This window comes from Setaria viridis, chromosome 6 (genome assembly GCF_005286985.2).
Source record: "Setaria viridis chromosome 6, Setaria_viridis_v4.0, whole genome shotgun sequence".
NCBI classification, from domain to species: domain Eukaryota; kingdom Viridiplantae; phylum Streptophyta; class Magnoliopsida; order Poales; family Poaceae; genus Setaria; species Setaria viridis.
This window is the reverse complement of record NC_048268.2, coordinates 28,073,497-28,089,340: the sequence shown is the minus strand read 5'-3', so window position 1 is coordinate 28,089,340 and position 15,844 is coordinate 28,073,497. Positions and strand designations below refer to the sequence as shown.

The following is a 15,844-nucleotide window of genomic DNA, read 5'->3' as shown; positions in this document are numbered from 1 at the left end:
CATTGGTGGAGAAAAACCGGCTAAAATTTTCTACCGATGTCTATTCGGCTGAACTGAAAGGCTTTCCCACGTGACAATCCAAACTCCAAACCGCCGCCACCAACTTCAAAAAACCAGAAACCCAAACCAGAGGGAGGTCATGTCTGTCATTTCCTCCCCAGCCTAAAGCCAGCGCAGGCCCGGACAAAAGCAAACAAAAACTAAAGCGGGAACGGCAAGCGCAGGCGCAGGCGCCCCCCCTCCCCGCCACGTCACCGATCCGCGTGCCCCCTCTACCAGCGCCGCCCGATCCCGGCAGCCTGAATGATCCTGGCCGTCCACCCGCCCCGCGTCCCCATCTGATCCCGTCGCTCACTCCCCCCACACACACTCGCAGACACAACCGAAAAACCAAGGGGAAAAAATAGTAAAGAAACGGAGGCGCGGCTCCCCTCCCTCCTCCTCCCCGTTTCTTATCTATCCTGATCCAAATCCGCCTCGCTTCTTTTATATCCTCCTCCGAGGAAAATAATTCCATTCCCCACCACCGCATCGCGTCCTGCTCGCCTCCGTCGCCGTCGTCGCCGTCGCCATGGCCACCGAGGAAGCCGCCAAGCCGTCCCCGCTCCCGCCCTACCCAGAGGTAACGACCACCCCCTGCCCGTCGCCGTCCGGTTCTTGCGCTGCTTTCGTTTTATTTCCGTTTCTTTTTTGGGCTGTTGTTTGTGGCGAGGATTTGTTGCTTGCAACTGGATTCGTGATGCTGGTGCGCTTGATGCATGTTTCTTGGGGTTTTTTGCCGGAAAGAATCGTGTCTTTGTGGACCAAAAAGATTTTGTTGTTGAGAAATGGAATGGAGTGAGATTTCCGTGAGCTGACGGACGGTGTGGCGTGCTTGTTGCTGTGCAGATGATCCTGGCGGCGATCGAGGGGCTGGGCGACAAGAACGGGTCGAACAAGTCGGCCATCTCCAGGTACATCGAGGGCAAGTACGGCGAGCTCCCGCCCGCGCACGCGTCGCTGCTGACGGCGCACCTGGCGCGCATGAAGGAGTCCGGCGAGCTCATCTTCCTCAAGAACAACTACTTCCGCGCCGATGCCCCCGACGCGCCGCCGAAGCGGGGCCGCGGGCGCCCGCCCAAGGTGCGGGACCCCAACGCGCCGCCGCCGCCGCCCAAGGCACCGTCCACCGGCTCGCCGCGGCCCCGCGGGCGCCCGCCCAAGCCCAAAGACCCGCTCGACGCTGCCGTCGCGCAGGCCACCGCGGGGATGCCCAAGGCCCGCGGCCGCCCGCCCAAGAAGGCCAAGATCGATGCCACTGCCGCCGCCGCGCCCTCCCCCGCCGCCGCCGCGCCAGCCGGCGGCGACGGCTCCACCCCCGTCAAGCGCGGCCGCGGCAGGCCCCCCAAGGTACGCCCCGCCGTGCCCAGCGAGACGGCCGCGGCCTAGTCGTCGTCGTGAGAGAGGTTATTAGGGCGTAGCGATCCGTCCTCCGCGCGTCACCTGCTGCTGCTTCGCCGTGTTGGTTAATCTTAGGGTTCGGTTCCTTGCTTGGTCTAATTGTTCGTCGTGGCTTAATTAATTAATGGAGTAATTAGGGGAGGGATTTGATGTGCCGTGGTTTCTTTCGCTGTTCAGTTCGTGCTGCTGGTGTGTTGTAAGCTAGTAAGCTCTAAAGCTAGGGATCTGCTTCTGCTGAGACTGAGAGTGCTGTTCTGGTCGATTAATCAGGCTGCTAATGTGGATGTGTACAATTTAATTAATTAGCGGATGATGGTGATGTTAATGATGTTGATTTAAGGCAGGGTTCTTCCAAGTGCCCCCTAGTTTGACTCTACCTGCATCTCTGATCGCTTTGGTGATGACGACGTCTGTTTCTTGCTGCTATTAAGCGTGTTCGCGTGCTAATCACTGTCACTAAACTGCTAGCTGAGCTGCTGGGGTGTTGGTTTGACTAGTAGTGGTTGTTGTACTAGCACCAGACCTTATCCTCCTCGCACTCTCTCACACTCCGGGCGAGCAGGCAGCTGGGTGAATTTGCTTTGGTTTGTCGCGACGCTGGGCGGTCAGTGGCCGCGTGCGGTGTACTTGCAGGCCGCTTTTGTGCAGGAGCCCCCCGCTTTTGCTCGCGTCCGCTGCCGATCTGCATTCATGTGTGTGAGGTACCGTGCTTGCTGCCTGTGCGCTCCTCTGGGCTGAGGTGGTGATGAGGTGTCCAGTTCAGTGCAGTGTTGCTCAGGCGCAGGGCGTCAGTGTTCAAGTGGGTGAGTGTTGATCGACCTTGCTGGTTGGAAATGATGGCGTTGCTTGTGCTGGATCGGGGCAGCAACGGTTGTTGCAATGCTTTGGCAGGGTAGTTTTGGGTCTGCCTTGTTTGATCCTAGAGGAACGTGAGTTCTTAAGGCTGAGGAACACAAGTTTAGACCTTGTGCTACAATCCTATCAAATCGTGGAGGCAACTACAGATTGTCTCACTGCTACTCTTTGGATGAAATTCGTTGCACCATGCGTCGGGAGTAACTTTTTAGTTCCAAAGAGGCCTTCTAAGCGTGCCTTTGCCGGATACAATTCAAGTAATGGCGACATGTCTGCGACGGGTAGAAGTTTAGAACAGTTCCGGGCTTCTGTAGTGGGTGGCTTAGCTTGTAAACTTCTGTTACAAACAGTGGCAGTTCAACTCTGGCTCGGGGAACGCTGTGCTAGCGATGATTGGTCATGTCATGTGTTGATCCACTGCTCTCTTTTAAGAGTAGCTCCAAACTGGGCAGCATGGTCGCCTGTTGAGCCGAGCAAAAGCGAGAAAGGCTCAGACGCAACACGGCGTGTTTAGCCTAGACAATGCAGTAGGTGGAGTGAGGGCTAAGGATTGCCCGAAATGGCGTAACAATAGTGCAGGGGACGGCACGTTGGCATTGACGCGTCGTGTTAAGAGTAGTAGTACTGAGAACTATGTAAGGATGAAACTCCTCTCATATGATGAAATTTCTCCTATTAATTACCTTGTCAAATCAGCAAAATTTCTGATGTGGCACTGAGTTTAATGCTACGAAACATCCTCTCATATGATGAAATTTCTCCTATTAATTACCTTGTCAAATCAGCAAAATTTCTGATGTGGCACTGAGTTTAATGCTACGAAACTTTCTATGAAGGGGTGTTTGGATACGAGGTGTTAAACTTTAACAGTGTCACATCGGATGTTTGGATGCTAATTAGGAGAACTAAACATGAGCAAAACTAATTGCAGAACCCTGTGCTAATTCGCGAGACGAATCTATTAAGCCTAATTAATCCATCATTAGCAATTGGTTACTGTAGCACCACATTGTCAAATCATGGACTAATTAGGCTTAATAGATTCGTCTCGTGAATTACACTCCATCTGTGCAATTAGTTTTGTAATTAGCCTATGTTTAATACTCCTAATTAGCATCCAAATATCAATTATCCTATGTTTAATACTCCTAATTAGCATCCAAATATCTGATGTGACAGGTGTTAAACTTTAACACATGGTTGCCAAACAGGCCCGAAACTGCAATGAACTGCAACGAGACTGGCCAACTGCAATGTCTAAGCATCGTCGGCTTTGCCGCGGCACATCAGCGCATGTGGTTGCTCATGAGCCCCACGTTCCGGTGCAGTTTACTAAAGGGCAAGCGACGCCTTTCCAGCCTGGGGCAGAGCTGTACTACTCGATCTTGAGTATAGTAGTAAAATATCGGCACGGGTTAGCTGTAAAAAAGCCCGTGTTACTGTGCAGCGAGATCATTGTTAATACAAGTCCAAGTCCTTTACCCTCATGGGCCGGTTTGACTGGCCTTCTTTCTCTGCAAAAGGAACCGGGCAGAGCTCGGACGGAGCTGGCTGCGTGCGAGCCGTCGTCTTTGCCGTTGGGCTGGGTTGCAGCCGCCGCCGGTAATGATGGTGACCGGGGCGCGAGTCCGTGCGGTGTCCACACGACCAGACTCCAGACCAGCGGCCGGCTAGGCGTGGCGTACGTGCGTGCTGGGCCACCGGCCACCTGCCTGCCTGGCTCAGGTTGGAGGAGTCGCCGAGTCGGGTGGTGTGCCTGCGGAGGTGGTGCAGTCGAGGGGACTCGGGGGACGGCCCGGGCGTGCTGCTCGTTTCGCCGACAGGCACGGACGGCACGCAGGTCGGTCAAGTCTATGCGCTGGCCATTAGGAGCCCAAACACTATCTTCATCTTCCTCCCGACGTCTTCCTCCCACCTCCGCCGCCCCGGCCACCGGGGACTGCTGCGCTGCCCCCCACCAACCGCCACCACCCGCTCGCCCACCCTTCCCAATTCCATGAGCATTCTCGCCTCCACCGCCTGTCACCAGCCCACGTTCGGCGGTTCAAACTTGAGATACTTTAACTCTTAAAAAAAATTCAGATCCAATGTAGGTGGAAGTAGAAATGGACTGCAATTCAATGCTTTATTTGCTTAGTGATGAAATTGTTGAAATAGAAATGAGATCAAATCATCAAATCAATTCCAATTTCCAACTGACTGTTTGGTTCACGCTATGAAAACTTAGAATCAAACAAGAATACAGCACGGCTCTGCAGCAGTCACATCGCATATGCCATAGATGAGAAGGAAGAAGCTAGAAATTGGGAAGGACGTAGACGCCGGAGACGAGGAGCACGTTTAGCGCGCGCTTTTGCGACGACTCGATGCTCCCATTGTTGGTTGGTTGTCCGCCTTCCAGTTCCACACCGCCACGGCCGTAGAGCACCGTCATCGTCTATCTCGAGCCTTGAGGGCCGCACGCTCGCACCACGGCGTGGCGTCGCCGTCCGAAGCCTCGATGGTCGCGCTAGCGGTAGCGTTGCGCCAGTCACGGCGAATGCGAGCCACCGCCGGCCGTCTGCTTTGAATCACTGGAGTTTCTCCGTCCCTCGGAATCTCCTCGACGAAACGAGTCGGTAGTTGCTGCGGCGAAAACAACGGATCACTACTTGGGTTGGGTATGGGCCGAGCAAAATCTGGCAAGGGTAGGGCCGGGCCCAAACACGATCCAGGACGTAATTAATTACTTATTACCTGCTCGCTTTAAGAGTCGTGCAATTATTCCGGAAGGGTCTATTGGAGCAAAACTCTAATATAATACTCCCTCCAATTCAAATTGTAAGGCATTCCAAGAATCTTGAAGAGTCAAAATATCTCAAGTTTGATCAAAATTATAGAGAAAATTATAAAGATTTATGACATCAAAGTATACTATGAAAATATAATTGATAAAGAATCTAATGATTCTTAATTGACATCATAAATATTATTATATTATCATATAAATTTGGTCAAAGTTGAGATACTTTGACTCTCCAAGATTCTTGGAATGACTTACAATTTGGGATGGAGGGAGTATGAACTTAGAAAAATCAAAACGAGCTACAATTTAGCACGGAGGGAGTAGTAAAATATCGGCATATCGGCACGGGATTAGCTAGCTGTAAAGATGCCCATGTAGCTGTGCAGCGAGATCGTTGTTAAGTAAAATAAGAGGGCTAGTTTGGCATAGCTCCTCGTGGTTCCAGCTCCTTTTGATGCATCACTGTTCACCTACTATAGCGATACTGTGATGGGAGTCATTTTCCTTTCTCATCCCCCTTCCTCTCACAGACTGGCAAGGAGCCGGATTGTGGCTCCTCTGTCTCCGGCTCCTCAAGACTCCTGACACGCTACCTTCTTGGGCTCCTGACACTAACCCACTACAATGACCGGTGTCAGGTGGAGCCGGAGCCTAAAAGACCCGGCCAAACAAACTGGCCCTAAAGCAAACTTCCAAGCCCTTTAGTCCCTTTACCCATCGGCCGGTTTTGACTGGCCGCCTCCTCTTTCCCTGCAAAAGAAACAGGGAGATGGAGTTGGCAACTGGCACGCGTGCGAGTCGTCGTCTTTGTCGTTGGGCTGTGGGTTGCAGCCGCCGGTAATGATGGTGGCTGGGGCGAGTCCGTGCGTGCGGTGTCCAGAGAAGCAGACCAGCGGCCGGCTGGCGGGCTAGCGTGGCTAGGCGTGGCGTACATGCGGCTGGTTGGAGTCGGGTGTTGTGGTGGCCGGCCGGCCGGTGGTGCAGTCGGGGACTCAAGGGACGGGCCAGGTGTCCACGGGCTGCTGCTCGTTTTGCCGACAGGCACCAACCAGGTCAAAGTCTCAGCCGGTCAGACAGGTAAGATTAGAGAGAATTCCCTATTTAACGCCACTACTATTTAACACAAACCTCAAATTTTTTTCCTTTACTTATTTGATACTGACTTCAACTTTCGTTCTCAAATTGACACTCTATTCAATTTTCCATACAACTATCGTTAAATTCCCTATGAAAAAGACCATTTTGCCCCCTGTGAACAACGTGCCCCATCGCAACCATCTGTCTCCTTCCTCACTCCCCTTATCTCACCAGCGCCGCAGCTTCCGCACTGCACCCTGCTCCTGGGAGCTCGAGCCACCTTTCCACTGCCGCCGCGTCCTCCGGCCACGCGAGCCACCTCTCCGGCACCTGCGACGGCCGCCGTCTCCGCGCACCGGCGGCCCCCAGCAGCGCCGCCGCCAGCGCAACTCGAACGCGATCCCCGCCGTACCTCCCGGCACCGCGTCGCGCTTGGCCCCCAAGCGCTCGAAGCGCACGAGGTCGTCCTAGAACAGGTCCACGCGTAGCCGCCACCGCCCGTCGCCCGCCAGGATGTAGTACCTCACGAAGAGGGCGGCAGGGAGGGCTAGGCGCACGACGACGGTGGGGGCCGACGACGCTTCGATTTTGGGGGCTCGGCTCGGCTACGGCGGGGCGCGTGGTGACGACAAGTGGGCCGGTGGTGTTGCACAGGACATCGCTGCTCGCCATCGGTGTCGCGGTAGTGGTTGGAGCAGCTTCGTTCGAGGTGTACAGGGTGCGGGACAGGAGGTGACAGACTGCCACGGACATGAGGCAGAAGCTGGGCGCCGCTGCCGCCGGGCTCTTGCCGAGGCCATACAAGAACCTGGGGTCCTTCAGCTCCATCGAGCTCACCAACTCCTTCCGGAGGCAGTCAGGTCCACCCATCCGGCGTCCACTCCTTGGCCGCGACATCTGGACCGGCTGGCGAGCGGCGCAACAGAAACAAAGCAGGGTGCGCGATGAAAACATCCTCTTTCCAGCTCTTCAAGACGCTCTGCATCAGGCAGTTTCAGCCGCAACAAATGGTTACTGTAGCACCACATTATCAGATCATGAACTAATTAGATTTAATAGATATGTCTCGCGAATTAGACTCCATCTATGCACTGAATTTTATAATTAGCCTATGTTTAATATTTCTAATTAGTATCTAAACATCCGATGTGATAGGTGCTAAACTTTAGTGGGTGGTATGGAAACACCCCCTTAGTCACAATTCCAGCGGCAGGTTCAGCTGATTTGGTTTACGGTACGTACAATGACCTCTTCCTTGACTACTCTTTGCCTGATTGTCCAAAAAAATTAATCTTTGTTTAATCCTAAGCATTTGGTCCTCTGTCATGATTAGTTCTTCTGATGTTTGCTCTAGTTTGAGAGATGCTGCAAATAGGGTGTGAGCGGTGGCACATTTCAAGAGAGGGGAAGGGAGGAAGGAGAAGAGTGGTTACAACGGGATCCACATTCGTCACAGGGTAAAATAGGGGAATTTAAGGGTGGTCGGATGGAAAATTGAACAAACTGTCAATATAGAAACGAAATCAATGTCAAATAAAATAAATTTAAGAGTCAAAGAAGGAACTGGTTATTTTTCTGATTTCAGACAAGAAACTTGTCTCTAGGATGTACGACCGCCGCTTTCGCGCTGACTTGGCTTCTGGCGGGCTGACGTGGGCTCAGCTGTGATGGGGCCTGTGTGTGTGTGCGCCGGGACTACTCGGCCCGACGGCAAAGGAAAAAAAAACTGCATGCCGCTTGTTTGGGAAATTCTATCCATATTCCGGAAGATAGATAACTAAGCATCTATAATCATAATTCAGCAACAACCCACCAAATTATCTCAACATTTTTATATAAAAAAATTGGTGAATGTATAAAAAGTTGAAAAAAAGTATTGGTGACTGCAAAAGAAAGTTGGTGCATGTAAAAAATTGTTGAGCAATAATGTTGATGAATGCAAAAAAGTTAAAGAAAAATATTGGTATATATAAAAAATGTTGATCAATGTTAAAAAAATATTGATAACAATTAAGTCAAATTTTTTTTAAAAAATATTGATGGATGTCAACGTACATGAACTTAATATGGGTTTTAAATACCTTCCAGAACCCCACTTGTTTTGGGTTGCAAAGGAGAGATTCTCAACAACGAAAATTCCAAAAGGCGGTACTAGAAAATCGAATCGTTGATGAATTTATGAGCGATTGTATCGCCCTTTTTAAGAGGTGACCACTGCTGCGAAAGCTTATGTTTTCATCGTTTGTCATTTTTATATTTTACTGTGCTATCCACGTCACAAGTATAAGTTTGTATTTTACTGTGCTAAAAGTAGTTGTTCTGCAGCATGGAATTTCTTCGTGGTATTTAATTGTTATTATGTTTAATTGTGGACAGGTATTTCTTGTGGGCCCATCGCATGGTTGGCATGCTTGTGTGTGTAACACAGGTGAGCGAAAGCGAGTTTTGTTCATTTCTGGAAGTGCTAATAGTTCGGTACATGGGAATTGTGAAGACTGATGTGAACCATTAGTCATACTTTTGTCTGTGAGGTAACAAACGATATGTTGTGTATCTTTTGTTATTTAAGCTTGTATACCTGTACAATTATTCTGTGTAATGGGCTGTGCCAAGAAAAGTGGTTTTGGTCCAAAACAAGCTGTGTATGTATTATGAAATTGGATTGGAATTCTAAATGGGCTTGGACCACATATTTGGGCTGAAATGTTTGTGAACAAATTAAAAGGGAAACTATAAAAATGGGTTCGCTAAAAAAATATTGGATTTTTAAATGGAATGAACAGCATACAATTGGGTCTAAAATGGGCCGTGTCAAACATACAAATGGGCCGAACCAAACCTATTTTGAAACAAAAAGAGCCTAGCAAAAGTTGGATAAAAATTAGTCTTAGTTGGGCCGGACTTCAATTTACGATAAATCAATTCGTTACAAATGTATCGCCAGTCGCCACATAGATGTCACATCTGATTTTATCCAACGTGATGTCACAATATGAGTCAATTTATGACGACTTGTGGGATGAATTTTCATTCGTCATTATTTTAGTAATGGCGCATCGAAATAAGGAACGTCACTGGTCGCAATTTATGATTCTCGACTAATGACAAAAGGTTTTCGTCACTCGAGCGTCATAAACCGTCGTTTATAATATTTTTGGTTCGTCATAGATCGGAAGATTTCTTGTAGTGACTCTAAGGGAAGAGTTAGAACTGATCCGTGCAGCGGTTTACAAATTAGCGTATTAACAGCTGTCAACGTGGGCATGCGAGGATGCGCCTGCATCCGTCTAGAAAAGGAAGGTCCCACGCGGTACGGAAGAAGAAAAAAAGAGAAAGTGAATGCTGTCGGGGATCGACCGTAAATTAGGCAGCTCCGGTAAAATGCGTGAACCGACGGTGATAGTTTAGTATAACAGCCGGGACCTGAAAATGTTATCAACTGGGATACACTCGCGCATCCGTCCATCCACCTCATCTCCCGTCCTTTCTCTCTCCCTCCCCCTCTCTCCATCCTATCCGCAGACTGGCCGGTCTCCCTCCTCATCTCTCGTCCCTTCTCCACCCTCTCCCTCTCCCTCTCCGCTCCCCCCTGCCTCGAGGCCGGCCGGTGCCTCCCTCTGCCTCCCCCTCCGCTCGCCCCTCACCCACTCAACCCTCGCTCGCGGCGGCGCCGGGGCAACTTGTCCAGATCCGGCACGGCGGCGGCCCGTCGGTGCGAGGCCAGCAGGCGCCATGGCGCGGCGGCGGGGCATGGGAGGCAGCCCCCGGGATGCAGCGGTAGGGACGGGGCTGCGGTGGGCGCAGGATACGGCGGCGGGGACGGCCGGCTCGACGGGGCTGTGGCGGGCGCACGCGGGGGTAGCGGTGGCGCGCGACGAGGTGGCGGCGGCGCTCCTGTGCAGCGTTTTTTTTAATTTTTTTAATGTCCGGCGGTGATAGGCATCCTCATCACCGCCCTTTATCCGCCGAACCCCCAAACGGCGGTGATGTGGGTTTAGGGGCCGGCGGTGATGGCCTGTTCTCCGGTAGTGCGTCTCCGTCACCTTCGCCATCAGCCATCTCTGGATCGGAGAAGCACACATATCATCTGAATATCTGATCAATACAATCAGATATTCCTTTAATCTGTTGCCATCAGCCGACAGGAACCCTTTAATCTGTTGTCATCGTCGTCGACAGGCGACGGTGCTCGATCAAGTACTCTTCTCACCAGTGGAGTCAGCAAGGCTCAGAGCGAGCCTTTCTCCGGGCTTGTGGACCATCAGCTCGCCCAGTCAGAGTCGTGGTAAGGTTCTGGAAGCCGGTGGCGAGCCAGGAAGGGTCGGCGGCATCCACTATCCAACTGGCGCTTCTGTAAATCAGTGTGGATGGGTACTCGACACCTGCAAGCACAGCCAGCGGCGAGGATCGCCATTGCAACTGATTTAGGGATTGTTTGATACACTGCTAAACTTGGCGCGCGGGAGCCACGGACTCTCCAATAATTTCTGATGAAATGCTACTAGAATTATAGCCCAAATTAAGAGACAAATCAAGACCGGTTACTGGCAAATTCAAATCAGTCAACAAAGAACGCTCCGTGTTCTTAGCACCGTTCTTGACTGGTACCCAAGCTTTGTGGATTTGAGATGACTTGGACTTGAGATCATGCTGATAATTTAAACGGTTAAACACAGAAGATGATTTCCTAGGTTCCAAAACCACTCGCGAATGATTAACTGGAACTGCATTGGCTGCATTGGCTCCAGTTAGAGGCCGTGCCAAAGAAGGATAGAGGCCCGAAGATTTTCCAAGATGTGATTTCCTTACCCCAACTAGCTGCCAGGGAAAGTGAGTACCTTGAGCCTTCTCAAGAGCTTGTTTAGCAAGAGCTAGACCACGATCATTACAAAGCTAAAACACCACATGGAAGCCCGCAGATTGAAAAAAACTCTTTTGGTAAATGAACAAGCCCACTAATTTAGAAGAAACTCTAAACTTGTAAATCCAATCTTGAACTTCCAAAGGCATAACCCCCAAGAGCCGATTGAAGCAGGAACCCCACTGATGCTTCTGTCAATCTGAACTTGGACTGGGGAAAAGCAGCAAGAAGCCAGAACCCCGAATCTTCAACTGAAGAGACCTTTGATCCAAAGATGGAACGTAGCTGTGCTGCAAAGTCCAAGCCAGGACGAAGATCCACATTGAGATCCATTGCCACCCTTAAAACAGATCTCCGGGAAAGACCAAGATCAGGGGCAAGAGAGCAAGGAGGAAGTGGACGCCAGGATCAGATAATCACTGGCAGGAGGGGACAGGAGACTAGAAACAGAGGTGGACGTCGGGATCGGGTGATCACCGGCGGTGGAGGGACCCGAAGGTCACCCGCGGACTCCGAGGCATGCTCTTCATATACACACACTCCCCAATACCTAGGCTAGCTAGACTTACCGTCTCATCCTCAACTTACTCCCCAATACCTAGGCTACCTTCTACTGAAATATTAAAGCAAAGAACACGCGCTACCCTGTTCTTCGCGTAGGGGTTCTTAGCACTGGATTATCCTGCCAGATGGTCATACGAGTCATTTTGACACAGATACCCATAGATAAACTTCAAAGTTAAGAACCAAGATTGACTACAAATACCTGCAACATTGGGTGGTAAACCCACTGACTCGCAAACCCATGGGGTTCTGCCTGCACCCTGAAATGTTTTAAACAAGGTGTCAGTATTTCTAATATGGCAAAGATGCATAGGGAGTCCATTGTTGAGGAAAAAATAGGAACTCAATAGTTGGAAACAAAGAACATTATATGATGTTATAAACATGTGGCCAATCATATGATAGGAACCTGCATGAAATTGTTCTGCTGCATCCTTTGGTGGCTGGGTACTTGATGTTGGTGATTAATATCCATTCCAAAATGATTACCAATGAGAGATTTGGTATTCCTTCCTGTGCAAGTTTGCAGCAAGAGTTTTCAAATATATGTGAGTATTAATAGCAGTGGCAGACAAAAAAATTATGTACCATTAAATCAATGCCTCCTTGCACTCCCATGTGAGGACCTTCAAGATGGGAGGCAGAGGGCGGCCCTTGGACCATATTTGTATGGTCTGTGACAAATGATGACCGCAGAAAATCCTGCTTAACAAGAATATACATGAACCAAAAAAGGTCCCGTTTGTTTCTTTAGGACCTCCTAAAATTTCTATCACATCGAATGTTTAGATACTAATTAAGAGTATTAAATATAGACTAATTACAAAACCAATTGCACGGATGGAGGCTAATTTGCGAGATGAATCTAGTAAGCCTAATTAGTCCATGATTTGATAATGTGGTGCTACAGTAAACATGTGCTAATGATGGATTAATTAGGCTTAATAGATTCATCTCGGGAATTAGTCTCCATTTGTGTAATTAGTTTTATAATTAACTCATATTTAGTCCTGCTAATTAGCCTCCAAATATTCGATGTGACATGAATTTTAGTCAGGACTAAAGATCCAAACACCCCTAAAGTTTATTAATATAATTAAAACTGAAGTGTGAGGTTTGAGGCTCGTGAGTCATGCCTTGAGAAAAAAAAGGTAACTAAGACTAACCTGTTCTTTGTTTGGCTGTGTTACAGTTTCACCATTAGATTCTGTCACTTTCTTCGGTGGCCGACCGCGACGTTTTGCATGGGCTGACTGAGAATTCTTTACACTCTCTGAAAACTGGGGATTAAAAAGGCCTTGACCATTTTCTGGTGCATCAGCCTCAAATGAAAGAAGCGTTGACTGCCTGTCTCTAGCAGGTAGTCCATCATCCAGAAGAGATCTTTCCGCATCTCTCAGTAACTTCAGAGCAACAAGGTACCTACTCTCAGATACAAACCCTAGATTGAGCAACTGACTACATTGACTGAACAAATAATCGGAGCGCTCAACAATTCCACTAAGGGGCATTTCATTGGGTTTGTTTGCTTTAGAATACAATTTTTTATAGTCCCTTCTCCAGCGATCAAGAACATAATTTGATGGGATCTCAAATATCTCCTGCAACTTCAACACAGATAATGCATGTCTACATAGGACGCCAGTGAACTGAACGAAACCACATTCACACACAATTTCAACCTTCCCTTCTTTACAAAAGTAAACTTCATAGGTCCTGCTCTCTGTGTCCTTTCCATCTTCCATGTACGAGCATTCTTTTACTTCAAAAGTGACAAGCCGACCATCAACTTTGATTGGCATACCATCACAATACATTGTGGCTTTCAACTCATCCTGAAATTTTCTGAACATGTTTATTGTGTAGGCTTTGGCCAGCTGCTCTTCCATGTAGAACTTCGTTACTGTTAGTGGAGTCCTATGGGAGGATTCTTCATCTGCTTGCCACTCCTTCTTGTATTTGTTCTCTAATATCATCTCATATTTACTGAAAAATTGTTTCAAAGAAGTTTTTGGGTACACAAAACCATCATAGTACGAGGAATAGACTCCCCACGCTGTGAAATAGACATCCCTGCCCAGAATTTGTCTCTGAGATATGCAGGTACCCAGAGTTGGCGATGCTCATATAGGGAACTGAGGCACTCATTTTCTCCAAGTCCATGCTCATCTATAATCTTCTTCCAATCCGCTTCGAACTCTGGGATCTTCAAAGACCCATATGTTACTTTATTCAGTGCTTTCTTGATTGTTTTAAACTCTGCATGTTCTTTCAAATTCTCAGCTACATCTTTCATAATACGATACAGGCACAGGCGATGTCTAACTTCAGGTAGAGCTTCTCGAACAGCATCTAGAATAGCATTGTAATGCTCAGTAATTATTGCCATTGGACAGCGACCCTTCATGCATGCTAAAAATGCCCTAAATAACCAAGCATAACTGTCAGCACTTAGATCTGAAAGTAAACCAGTACCAAACAGAACAGGCTGACCATGATTATTCATCCCAGTGAAGAAAACAAGTGGCAAATCGTATTTTTTCTGTCAAGTATGAGGTGTCAAAGTAAACAACATCATGACCGAAGTAATCATTTGCTGCCCTTGACCTAGCGTCACTCCAGAACAAGTTCCTCAAACGCCCTTGATAATCCAAATCTACTAAGTAGAAGAAATAAGGATTCTTGTCCTGCATGTTCCCAAAAAACTTCTGGATATACTCGTCATCTTCCTATCTCAGTAAAGTTCCCTTGCTCTTTTTCAGCTGGAACGTTCCTGCGACCCTTCAACCGTGAAGCAGGTTCCCCATTCTTGGCATTTGTTAGCTTCTGGTAACAATTAGTGAGTGCCACAGAGGACTGGTTAAGTGGATGGTTGTGCTCAAGCTTAGCATCATAAATGTGAAGCCACCTATCTTGCCTTAACTTTAACGAAATCCTTGCAGGGCAATTGATCTTGGTTGACTCTCTAGACAGATAGCACGCATTTGCTCTCCCTCTCTCAGCTCGACTACAACCAAGCACCAACCTTCGGCACACCCCCCGACTTTAGATACGATGACTTCAGAATGATCGCCGCAAACCCAGAATCCTCGGCATATTGCTTATAGTACTTGAGCACATCATCATAAGTTTTGAATCTCAGCCCGAAACGTGGCGCGTTCTCATCCACCTTAGCCTTCCCACCATCCTCCTGCCCGCTGTCGTTATCATCCACGAGTATCACCTCCTTGCCCTCGTGCTGAGGCACCTCCTTGGCCGAAATCCCTCTCAAATTCTAGCAAAATAATGCAAAGCATTATGAGTTTCTATAGCAGCCAGCACCAAAACTAAACATTTTAAGCTAACCCAAACATTTCTAACCTGGAGCGCCTCAGCACTTTTCAGCACTGCACCATTGCGATGTTGCTCTTTTGTCATTCCCGTCCACTAGAACATCGTCAATTGTCACCTCCCTCGCCAACTCCTCTAACAAGGAGGTGGCCTCAACGTCAGACATGAGGGTTCAGCTGAACTGAACCTCCCAAACTAAACAACAACAGCAACCGCAACCACACATCGGCTGGATGGGCTTCTCACACTGGAGAAGAAGAGCAGCCAAATCAGACATGAACTGATTGAAGATAAGAATAAAAATCCGCAAACAAAAGGGAACAGTGCTGAACCTTTCCTCGGACCTTCCGCATTTCCCAAGGCAACATCCAAGGTGACACGACACAACACGACCCGCTCTAGCGCGCACTTCCACACGGCAACCGGCTAGACGGTTCCATAAACCATAGGCATTTTACTATCTTCTACTCCACCGTTCGCCTAGGTCTAATGAGGAACGGGACTTAGGCGGACGGTCGGACGGAGGGGAGACATGATCCATACAGCGCTGCCGCCACCACCTGATGAGATCGATAGGGAGTCGAAGGCGAGGGAGCGGTGTGGGCTGGAGATTCTGGAGATGATGGGGTAGAGATCGAATTTCCTCCAACCCGCAACACAAGGAGGAGCCGAGGAGGCTCCGAACAGTGCCAAGCCGGCGCCAGCGGAACAAGAGAAGCAGGGGAAGCGGTCGGCCCAACCGGAGCCGCCGAAGGACACGAGGGCGGCGAAGAAGGTGACCCACCTGTCGATGACGAAGGATCAGATCGACAGTCTGAGGGTGTTCACAGGGAAGAAAGAGCTTGCCGTGATCTCTACTGGTACCTACAAAGATGGCTGCCGCATGATAGAAGATGCGCCTCAGCGTAGGAGGAGATCTTCCTCACGACCAT

At 49.2% G+C, this 15,844-nt stretch overlaps 1 protein-coding gene and 1 pseudogene across 1 annotated transcript; one reads left to right on the top strand and one right to left on the bottom strand.

Moving 5' to 3' along the window:
- The first annotated feature begins 359 nt into the window (after positions 1 to 359).
- On the top strand, positions 360 to 1,816 carry LOC117862067 (HMG-Y-related protein A). Its single transcript, XM_034745581.2, has 2 exons — positions 360 to 622; positions 889 to 1,816. The coding sequence occupies exons 1-2, from the start codon at positions 572 to 574 to the stop codon at positions 1,426 to 1,428; spliced, it is 591 nt and encodes a 196-aa protein (XP_034601472.1). The 5' UTR covers positions 360 to 571; the 3' UTR covers positions 1,429 to 1,816.
- Positions 1,817 to 11,129: 9,313 nt separating this feature from the next.
- On the bottom strand, positions 11,130 to 14,999 carry LOC117860165 (protein FAR1-RELATED SEQUENCE 6-like; annotated as a pseudogene).
- Between the last annotated feature and the right edge of the window lie 845 nt (positions 15,000 to 15,844).